This window comes from Haemaphysalis longicornis, unplaced genomic scaffold, assembly GCF_048455015.1.
Source record: "Haemaphysalis longicornis isolate Haplotype H1 unplaced genomic scaffold, Haemaphysalis longicornis Haplotype H1 scaffold_4, whole genome shotgun sequence".
In the NCBI taxonomy this organism is placed as follows: domain Eukaryota; kingdom Metazoa; phylum Arthropoda; class Arachnida; order Ixodida; family Ixodidae; genus Haemaphysalis; species Haemaphysalis longicornis.
Window position 1 is genome coordinate 2018734 of NW_027526361.1, and position 11860 is coordinate 2030593.

General features: G+C 48.5%; 1 protein-coding gene across 1 annotated transcript in view; it reads left to right on the top strand.

Moving 5' to 3' along the window:
• The window catches only part of LOC144178108 (atrial natriuretic peptide receptor 1-like), a 267231-nt gene extending 264752 nt beyond the window's left edge, over positions 1-2479 (top strand). Inside the window, exon 22 of the mRNA XM_077705645.1 lies at positions 1861-2479. Within this exon, the coding sequence (XP_077561771.1) occupies positions 1861-1974 (114 nt within the window). The 3' untranslated portion in view covers positions 1975-2479. The remainder of the gene's footprint in view (positions 1-1860) is intronic.
• Positions 2480-11860: the final 9381 nt, after the last annotated feature.

The following is an 11860-nucleotide window of genomic DNA, read 5'->3' on the forward strand; positions in this document are numbered from 1 at the left end:
GTGTCTCAATTTCGATTTCATTAAAATGTTTGGATAGGCGTGCAAGCGCAGTCAAAAGATGCATGGATGCGGGTGAACGCGACAGCCTACCGCACGTACCACCATTGACGCATGTACAAGTGAAACAGCCAGCGGCAAAAACAGATTATGAGCGCTATCGACCAGACACAAGACGGCCGTGAAATTGTTTGATGAACTCCAAATGTATTTTCAACACCTGCTACCAGGTGGGTGTACGTCCTGGGCACTTATCAGAAAGCTTCGCCGACGTCATCGTGCCCCCCCCCCCTTACCCTCCTCACCCCCCACCCCAGTAAAGAGCGTGGGCTTGGCGGCCGAATTTGCTGTACGCCGCCACAACAAGATGGCATGAAATAAACCCTTCCTGGTTGGCGGTGACGAAATTGCAAGCCAATGAGGACAGGATTTCAGCAAGATGGCGACGATCGAGTAATACCGGGCCCGTTGGGCTTCCAACTGCCAGTTGGGCTAACAATTTAAAATTTAGTTGTTAGGCTAGCGGCTCTCCTTGTGTTGCACTTCCTTCGTCTTTGTCCGAGTTCGCGCTGGTTTTGTGCAAGAATCTTTCCAACTCGCCCAGCTTGCAACCCTACTGCAGTTGGGCTTGGTATGCGTTAAGGACTGAAAAAACGCCACTTAGACGCGAAGACGAATGAAGAGACAAGGAATAAGCGCACTAGCAACTGAATTTTATTTCTAAAAGACGAACATTTACACAAGGAACACGAACACGAATCTGCTTCACCACCAAAACGTTGGTAGCCTCGACACATTTGGAAAATACATATGGACGAATGAAATATCTATATCAGTGCATCGGCAGGAAGCGCGATTTTACACGAGGACAAGAGAAGAAAACAACAACACAGAAGAGACGAAGCGCTTCGTCTCGTCTATGTTGTTGTTTGCTTCTCTTGCCCTCGTGGTAAATCGCGCTTCCCGCCAATGCAATGTATCACCAACTCGCCCAAGCTTCCGTTCTTGCATCTATATCAGAAAGGAGCAAGTAATCACTAAAAATCACGCAGGCACGTGTAGTCAAAACTAGAAAACCCAAACAAACACCCTCCAAAAACGCAAACTCGATATCGGATAACTGTACGGATGGCTGGCTGACACAAATTCCTCCCTTTCTAATGCGAAAAGCTTCCGTGATCTCCCTTGTGGATCGCTTTGCGTGCGTATCAATGACGGCCGTGTCATCTAGTTTTGGTTTGCTTTTTTGCGCACTGTTTGCAGTGCATAGCTAGATGACAGCACGGTGTTCCCTTTCAAAGAACTTTGATGTTCTCGAAGGCGAACGTTGAGGCAACGACCCGTCTGGCCGACATACTGCTTCCCACATATGAACGGAACCATGTAGATATCATCTTCATACTTAATCACAGCGCGAAGGACGGGACAGACAGAAAGGTCAGCGCCTGTCCAGTGGTTGACCTTTTTGTCTGTCCCGTCCTTCGCGCTGTGGTTAAGTACGAACGCGCACCAACTCGCCCAACTTGCAGCTGTCCTAGATATCATCTTTCCTGCCCTCAACAAACTTTGTAGGAGAAGACCACGTGTTGTAGGAGGTGGGGAGAGATCATGAACGGCCGAAACTCTATTAAAACCCGGATGCTTGTGGCGGGGAGCGTAGCGCCACTAAGCCGCATCAGCCATGGTTCTAAAACATCGAGATTGCTCTGATGGTTTGTTTTCGAGTTTTACTCGGAAGTTTTATCGGTTTCATATTGCACATTCCTATCCATTGTAGGTAGGCCCATACCGGGGACTTTATTTGTAGTACACAATTTCTGTATGAACTGCAGTTCGAGCCAATATTCGTAAACTCTCGTGCAGGGGAAAGGAACCATGACCACCTACTGGCTTCTAGACGAGTTCGGGGACAGCGTGGCGGCAACGACGAAGGCCACGACAGAAAGCGTCGAACAGCCGAAGGAGACCAACGTCTGACCCGCCGGCTCTTAGCTAATGTCGCGGAGGAGGCACCTGTCTTCCCGGCTGGACTGTGTGACCCCGACCAAGGTGGACGAGGAACAGCGCCGCCACAATCGCAACAGCGAGACCAGGGGCGTAGATGCCAAACTCCCGTCGGCAGCAAGCCGCCAACTGCGCCCTTTCCGCGGCAAGAGGCGGGAAATGCCGCCGGAAAAACTCCACTGCCACTTCGAACAGCCATCATAGCCGCCTGTGCGATCTTTCTCCGAAGAGTAGCCCTCGGAAGGCGTGCCCCGCTGCCACGACGGCGGGTTGCCTCCATTGGGCGTAGCATCCCCAACGTGCTGCTGAACGGAGCTGTGGAATGTCGGTGCTCCCACAGCGCCCGTTTATTTGTGCGAAGATGAGTAACGCTTAACAAAGTGTACTCTTGGGCGAGTTGGTAGTTCATTGTAAAAGATGCTACAGCGCGTAATAAAACACGGACACAGAAAGACGACGGGGCGAGCGCTGACTTCCAACTAAATTTAATACGATGAACCTTGCACATTTTATACACATTCTTCATATTAACATAACTACAAAAAAATTCTAATCTCTAGCATTACACAACCATATCAACACAACCGTATCAGCACTCGTTCAATGCACTTGGCGCAATCTATACAAACAACAATTCACGTCATGCGCAAAGTGCAGCACGTGTTCGAAAGGAAGTCTCTCTTTTTTTGACAACGCAATAGACGCCCGGCTTACACATTTACTGCCGTGTCTTAAAATTTCGTGCGCTTCAATTTTTTCCCGAGTAGTTTGATTACCGCTTCTACCTATCACCTCGCACATTTAAAACTGAAGTTTGCATCCACAATATTTGCAATGCATGGCCAAGAACCCATCGTTTCCTTTTTTGACATTGTTATTGTGCTCCCTCAATCGGTCATTAAGGCATCTGCCAGTTTGACCGACGTACCCAGACCCACATTTCCTCAGGGGAATGCGATACACCACACGATCCACGCATGGTACGTACTGTGTACGATGCTTTACATGGCACCCACGGTTGTTCGCACCTGTATTTGTAGCTTCTTTGGCGAATTTCACCGGCTTGTGGGGAGCGCTAAGCGCTACCTTCACGTCTGCACGGTTGGAGATCTTCTTTAAACCGTGAGACAAGCCGTGAATGTACGGGACAACGGCAACCTTTTTCCTCTCACTCTCGTGAGCAGGCCCGTCATGCGCATCCTTACGGTGGCAAGATTTGAGGTTCCTGAGGAGGCCTTCTGTCAATGACACGACCAGGTGGAGTGGGTAGCCAGCCGCTTAAATCCGACTGACCTGCTCGTCAAAGGCAGTTTGCACGGCCTGGGGGCACGACTTACTTAAGGCGTCCGCACGGTGTAAGAATATTCTTACACCGTGGGCGTCCGAGGCTGGCTACCCCCTCCAACTGGTCGTATCGGTGACAGAAGGCCTCCTCAGGAACCTGAAATCTTACCATCGTAAGGATGCGCATGATGGGCTTGCTCACGAGAGTGAGAGGAAAAAGGTTGCCGTTGTCCCGTACATGCACGGCCTTCTCACGATTTAAAGAAGATCGCCAACCGTGTAGACGTGAAGGCGGCGCTAAGCGCTCCCCACAAGCTGGTGAAATTCGCCAAAGAAACTACAAAAACAGGTGCGAACAACCGTGGGTGCAATGTAAAGCATCGTACACAGTACGTCCCATGCGTGGATCGTGTGGTGTATCGCATTCCCCTGAGGAAATGTGGGTCTGGGTACGTCGGTCAAACTGGCAGATGCCTTAATGACCGATTGAGGGAGCACGACAACAATGTCAAAAAAGGAAACGATGGGTTCTTGGCCATGCATTGCAAATATTGTGTATGCAAACCTCAGTTTTAAATGTGCGAGGTGATAGGTAGAAGCGCTAATCAAACTACTCGGGAAAAAATTGAAGCGCACGAAATTTTAAGACACGGCAGTAAATGTGTAAGACGGGCGTCTATTGCGTTGTCAAAAAAAGAGACAGACTTCCTTTCGAACACGTGCTGCACTTTGCGCATGACGTGAATTGTTGTTTGTATAGATTGCGCCAAGTGCATTGAACGAGTGCTGATATGGTTGTGTAATACTAGACATTAGAATTTTTTTGTAGTTATGTTAACATGAAGAATATGTATAAAAGGTGCAAAGTTCATCTTATTAAATTAAGTAGTGAAGTCAGCGCTCGTCCCGTCGTCTTTCTGCGTCCGTGTTTTATTACGCGCTGTAGCATCTTTCAATGAGTATCGCGTTCTAGATAAGCATCCGGGCCGCGCTGTGATGGTTGCGTGCGCGACAGTCTCTCGATTGGCGAAGCGATTAGCGATATATTACCGAAACTAGGCACTTATACCCTTGAAACTATGTCCACAAGAACCACTCGGCTGAGCGTGCCACAACCTTGGCGCTAACCTCATCTAGAAGGCGTTGATCCGAGTCAGCCACACGGAATTGGCGATTACGTGAGTCACCTGAGTGCGGGTTACCTACACGCACGCTGCACCCGAGGCGCATGGCGAAAGGCGACAAGACTATGGCTGTTTATCTTCAGCTGCAAGGCACCCAGCAAGGCAGGACAGAAATTCGTTGCAGAAGCTAGGATGACCAACCTCATCCACACCCGCTGATGGAGACCTCAAACCAAGGCTCCCTTTTCCTGTCCAGTTCTTAAAAATCGTTGCAGCCCACGTGAAGTTTGGAGAGTATTCCGAGCTGCAATAGAATGTGAACCGCTAAACGGGGACGCAAGTTAACCCGCTGTCCGTATGTAGTACAGCGTTCTTTGTGTTAGATCTGGGCATCGTTCGGCAAGCGGAGACTCAGTTTTACACGCACACCAGTTTGCGGGCTGTCATAGTGCGCGGTAAATTTCTCGAATAAGCCTTCCCCCGTTGGTACATTTTCGTACGCTAACACGGGCCCCAAGGGCCAATCACACACTGTGCTCTATAGTTTTTTTAGCGGATCGCTAACCCTTGCGCAGGTTCATTTCTACATTCGTCAACATGCTGCACACTAAACGTTTTGCACCCTTAGTGGCCTAAAATGTTGTAAACACCTTCTTCCGTAGCGCGCACCTTTAATAGGTGTTTTGACGAAAAAGTGTGCAAGGTTGAAAAAATGGTTGTCTAGTGAACACCCCGAGACAAGGCTGTGAGGCCTCTTCGCAGCCTGAAATGAGGCGTGGGCAGCGCAGCTGCGCGTGCCAGTGGGGATCGGCTGAGCGCGCAGCACGACATACAGATACATTCAGCGCGCACAACCGTCACACTTGAACCGCAAGCGAATTGAGCAAGTAAACCAACTGAATGCACGGGGAGAGGAATGCTTTTAAAGAATGTCATGTGCCACTGTGAGTGGGCTTGCCGCTAAAATTAAATGTTGATTGATTGATTGATTGTATACGGTTTAACCCGCCGACGCAACGCAGGCGATGAGGCGCGCCGTAGTGCAGGGCTCCGGATTAATTTTGATCACCTGGGGATCTTTAACGTGCGCCGAAATCTCGTACACACGGGCGTTTTTGCTTTTCGGCTCCATCAGATAAGCGGTCGCCGCGGCCGGGAATCGAACCCGCGACCTCGTGCTCAGCAGCGGAACGCCTTAGCCACTGAGCCACCACGGCGGGTTAAACTTAAATGTGTTAGCGCTTCGTTTTGGAATTAGATATTTTAGTCAGTATGCAGACGATAAAAAAAATTTAATAATGAGGCCGAGTGGGAAAAAGTTCTGTAGATATGTTCAATATACAATGCAATTTTATCACCTGCGAAAGAGCTCCTTCACATCCTCTCCCAACGTCCAAGGAGGGCGTTCATTATTTCAGCACCTTTTTTTCCCCATTAAATGGATCTAGAGTTACAAATTATGGCCTTGGAACCAGAAAAGGGGTGTAATGACCTTCCAACATCCTTATTCCCCTATACTACACCTTTTTTACACAATGAGGGTATAGAAATGCCTAGTGCTTGAGTACGTTCAGGACGACAACGTTCACGGGTGTCACCGCGAAGGGAAACAATACATGTACTAGTGTCGACTCAGTTTGTAGGCGTCAATAAGCTTTCTCAGTCTCCTTTGGCATGCATCGCGCTATTGTGCCGCAGTCACGCCAGGTACCCCGAGCGGCGTCGTGTTAAGTGCGCGAACTCAGTGCGGCTGAGACGGCCCGCTGGACGTAGAAACGTTTAAAAAAGTGTTACTTAAAAATCTGAAGCAACACTTCATCGCTTCGGGGTTTATAACCTTGATAGCTGTGACTCGCTGGCATGGGATGCCAAGCAGAAGTGACAATTTTGCAGAGTTTAAGTATTTGTAGAAATATCGTGGCCCCGCTTCTAGCCACAATCACGAACAGGCTTCTTTGTATCTGTCATCCACCGTTTATATTTGCAATTACGCCATATAGCAGCCTACCATGATTTTGATGGTAGCAAGCGACAATCGGTGGCAGTCTGCTCCGGCGCGGAGAACCAACCTCTGGCGACCGTTCTCTGTGCGGGGCTCCCTCTCGTCAAGCCGCCTCGACGGGAAAGAAGCGAGCACCGAGCAACCAGAACCGTACTGTGTTAATCTCAATAAGCGGTTGGAACTTCACCGGGGCAGCTTGTGTTTCCCTTGTGTGGATGACATTTTACGGCCATAATTGCCATTTTGTGAGCCACATCAATACAAGCTGCTCCTCGGTTAATTTAAAGCAAAGCTGTGAAATAGAGCGGTATATTTTGAGGCAAGCAGGTAAATAGAGAACTACTTATTTCGTGCTCATCACACCCGCCAGGTGCCAAAATTCTCCATACACACTTTTCTCCATACATATCGACTGCGGCCACTGCCTTAGCGAAAGACGGGGCACGGCACTGGTGCAGAAGCATTGCCCTGAACTCTTTAAATCAACTCGCCAAATGAGGGGAGACACAAGGGCGCACACAACGCAAAGAGAACGGTCAGTGCAGGATTGTTGATAAGGGGAAACCGAACTGCGATAACGCGCTCTAGGATGCTCGGGTCCACACTCCTGTTTGTCATACCGAGGTGATGAACGGGCTGGTGGCCGTCAAGGTGAGTTCGTAAGTTTTGCCGGCATTAAAATGCCGGAGCTGGCCTTATTCTTTGCGTACGTTTGAGTATCAGTATCAGTAAATGAGCTCAAGTGCACAGCAAATGACTCCATGCACCGTTCGGAAGCGGAATGCGTGCGCCGAAAAAAATTATGATCCATAGCACGGGCAATTTGAAGATGTCGTTTGAATTGGGTTCCAATTCAACTCCTACAGGAAACTCGTTGCCTTCACAAGTTTTGCGATGTGCAGGTGATGCTTCGTATTGTGCGTACATTGGCAGAGAGCAATGCGGCTGCATGTGATCGCCGGTTCTCCATACCTGCCTTGCGGCCAGTGAAAGCGAGGCTCAGGTTTTGGTCCAGGGGCGCGTCGTAGTCAAGGCCTGCTCCCTTAAACTGCACCAGTTGCGAGGGCGCACTGTCGAGACGCTCTGTCAGCGACTCTCAAGCAGCGACTCTCAGACGGTAAAGCAGTAACTCTATTTTTGTATCAAATATGTTGTTCGTACGGGTGTCAGGACGGAGAGCTACGTTGGCGAGAAATTCAGGCGGCCTGCGCTGTAGACGGACCTAACGGGCAAATTTTTGCTCTGGATGATGAGGGAAAAGTGCTGCACCAGGTTATCTTTACTCATATCGTAGGTAGCTCCCGACATACGAAATGTCGTATACATGTGACGATGCATGGCAAGAATGTATTAGCTTGATCTCTTTTTGCAACTGCTTTACGTGCCAAAGCTGTTCTTTCCCTGCTGGCAGATTAAGTTGCGAATATTCACGGGAAATACGCCAGAAGGAAAGTGTACAAAGCAAGCTAGGCTGTAAGTAAATATTCTCCTTTAAAGTAAGGAAACACTCTACGGTTGTTCTTCATTTTCGTAGATGATAGGCTAATAGGCTATGAAGTGTTTCGTACATTATAATACCGCGCGTTGTGAGGCCCCATCAACAACAAAAAGCATTTGTTACAAGTATCAGTGCAAAAGGCCACAGTTATGCTGCGGCATTGCGGTTATCCCCGCGCAATGGGATGTAGGGCTTCGTCAAGTTGCTGAGTGCAGCTTTTTACCTTATTTTCCGCCATAACGGTGTACGTTTATGGAAATAAACTTCAACTTCAACAACTTCAACTTTAATATTCTCGTGCAGTTCTTGTTAAAATACTGCCGATTAAAGCTGCCCAGCGCATTAACTCGAGCATAGCTAATGCTTCCCATAAATGTTCCTCGTTCCTTGATAATGGGGAAAATTGCTAAACCGAACTTTTATCTGAACAGATAAACGATTCGCGTAATGTGCGCACGCATTGCTCCCTTTTAACAAATCACGGGTGGCGGCAGAGTATCCCGGTGTCCGGAGTTAGCCCGATGTTCCGGCGCCATTAATATTGCATAAGACAAAGACTGTTTCACGTTGTCGCGGCAAAAGTAGCTGCTTTGGCGGAGCCATGTTTGATGCACACTCATGGACAATTGAAAAGCGAACATGAATGTACTGCTACAAAACTTAAAATCGAAGAATGTGGTTCCTGGAAACCACTTTATGACGCGGTTGTGGTCATTTATGAAATAACGATTCCAAACTTTGTTACTCTTATGAAGCCTTGCTGCGATTTCACTTGTATTAAAGAAATCGCGCTATCTGTGTGTTCTGGTTTGTATTTTTGGGTTCGCAACCGATTTGTCCATGAGCGTGCATGACGTGCCGTCAACACCATTTATTGCTTGCCTCCCGAAGCTTCGCAGTCGAATGAGGGGGCACGACTGTTGCTCTGCGCTCGTATTCGTGCTTTGAAGGTTTCTAGGCTTGGCACAAGCCCAACATGGTGTCAATATACTGGGCTCAGACTTGCATACAGTTCTTAATTACGCCTCTTCATTGTGGCATTGGGTGTGAGGGGAACTTAAGACCACTCATGTACTTGTACGCGTGAAACAGTTTATTTTGCCGTTTGACGAACTTATTTTTCCGCACTGAAACTGAATTGCCTCTGCACTTCTCGGTTGCCGGTGAGGTCCCGCAATCAGCAAACTGACATTGGTTGCCACTTTGTGCGGTTCTAAAATCAGATTTGCCCTCAAGTGTTTTTTTAAGTTGATCACCTTCCCACGCAGCGGCACAACCTAAGACAGAGAGCACTGTATCGAGCCGGAGGTTATTCCTGAGAACGTTAGAGACTTCCTCCTTCGCAATGCTTTGTTTGTGTGTGTACTTTAGCAAGTACTGAAACAAAAAAGATTTAGGAGGCACATGAATGGGAACTATTTCTTGCAGAGGAGTAGAACCATTAATAAGCAAGATAGAAGGTCAGATCTGCCTCGTGCTATTAAATACTAGGGTCACGGGAACAATTCCCTACATGCATTACCTTTGGGACATTGCAGGCATGGTCGACAAGATCAATTACTCGTGAATAGTGGTACACTGCTGTCGCAAGGTGCTGCAGAGTAGAGAAGTATTTTTGTGCAGTTATTATTTCTTCTAACTTTACCCAATTTCTGTACGATGGCTTTCGCAACCTTATTAGAAATCCAGAACGAGCATGACAAAGTTCAAAGCGAATTTTATTACACACCTTGCGTATGTATAAGCCTAAGCCAGATATGAAATGGTTTTCATGGTTGTAAACGTTTTCATCGCTGTAAATAAAAATGTACACATAGTTTTGAAACAAAAGTTGTCTATTACGTTTCTTCGTGTGTTGTTCTGTTGAAAACAATTCGAGGCCATTCCTTCCTGCAAAAGTGGATGACCAGCAGAGCTGTAAAATAATTTTCACTTAGTAAAGATGGTCGCAATGGCTTTGTTGTCGCTACGATATACACTGATGGACGCACTCGTCCCGGCCGACACATTCTTCGATAATGTCAAATCAGTGCTGCACACATCTTGACAGGGTGGTTAAGATGCGTTATGATTTCGTAGTCAGCGGCGAATGTTGGTAAGTTTGCGAAGTGCGTCTTCGCAGGCTTCGTTGGGTGTGCTGAGCGAGATGAAGTTCTGAGCGGGTTGTAGAAACGTGATGACTTCTGAGTAGAAGACCTGTGTATAAATGTTGCTTGCCTGCTGAATACTGGTATCTATACTGCGCTTGTAGTCAGGATTCGAGACTTGGAAGACAAAGCAACTGACACCACCAAACGCGAGGAACAACGCAACCCGGCCCCTGCTCTCACCCCTTCCTCATTCGCAGACGCCGTTATGGACGACGATGCCACCTCCACGTTATCCACGTAGACTGCGCGCCTACCCAACCGCTCACAATATGGCACTGTAACTGTCGATCATTCCGTAAAAAGAAAGCCTCCCTCCAACAGTGCCGGATTAGGAAACTTTGGGGCCCGGGGCTACTGCGTCGTTGGGGCCCTAATTATGATGATGATGATGATTATTGTGATGATTCCGCTTTAATATGTGAAAATTTTCGAAGCCCATGTTATGCTCTCGGATCAGTGATAAATTATACATGATAATTTTACGCTTTCCAGAAACTAATTTCTTGGCTTGACGTCTAGTATTATATAACGGATTTTATCAGGCGTAAAAGTTAGTATGGTTTGATTGCCCGTCTATCACAGATTCACAATTAATCGAAGCGTCATGTCGGCCTGCACACGACATGGTACAGGGGAGTATTTTCTTAGAAGCGTATTTTATTAAGCCTTTCATGTTTTAGTTTCATTGTAAAGTTCTCCACCTGCATATATGGGAGGGCTCAAAGTCCGCGCAGACAGTTGTCACTCACAGACATGTGCCAAACAGTTAGCCGCCACGGCTTACGGTCCAAAATCCTGTAGGTTACCCGCGCAGACGAGGAAGCACGCTTAGATTTAGAATACGCGCCACCTTTGAAGGAGGTTGGGGGGAAGGGGGGGGGGGGGCTTAGACATGTCGCGCAAAGCAATTTTCCTATCGCAGCACGATTACCACAAAGACGATAAGCAGAAAAATGTCACTTTTTGGGCTGGGGAGCGGTACGCTTCGTGCGTGGGTTTGCGCATGGCCGTCGAACTTTCAGCGTCGATGAACTCCGGTTGCGCAGCTGTGAAGTATCGCTAGTCGGCAAGCCGTTACACATTAACGGGTCCCCTTTGGGTTGGAGAGCGACAGGTGAGCACGAGAGATAGCATCAGACAACAGTTTAATAGGGATAAAATGTCTCTGCTCACTTCCGCGCTGCTGCTCCCGTCGGTGCCGCGCAACAGTTCCAGCAGTCAGTAGTTCGTTGTCAATCGGTCGGGTCGTTTTAAATGCAGAGCATTTCAGTAACTCACGATGTCACCCGCGTTGGCGTCCGTAGTCCGCACGCTAACTGCGCATGCGCGTCGAGTCGAGGCGATAGCGAGCACTCTCTCGCGAGGGGCATTGGATTGGATTCGAACACTCTCTCGCGAGGGGCATTGGATTGGATTCGATTGGATTGGCTTGGATTGGCTTGGATTGGATTGGATTGGATTGGATTGGATTGGATTAAAGTGGATTGTGTTGCGTCATAGCCGCGGCACGTTGCGTCATAGCCGCGGCAGACGCGCTGGGGCCGGCGCATGTGCAGTACTCTCTCTTCCGCGGTTTCCTCTCCTTCGGGCGCGCTGCGCATATAACCGGTGTGCCGTTCTCCGGCGAAGCAACATCCGCGCTTGGCTCAAACACCTAGAGTCCACGCCGCTTTACAAGTACGCCAACGTCGTCGACTGGGACCGGCTTACGCAGTCCCCGGTCAAGGGCGTCTTTGCTTGGCTTTCACTTGACGTGACGCTTTGCTTGACGCGAGTAGATGCGACGCATTTACTCGAGTTC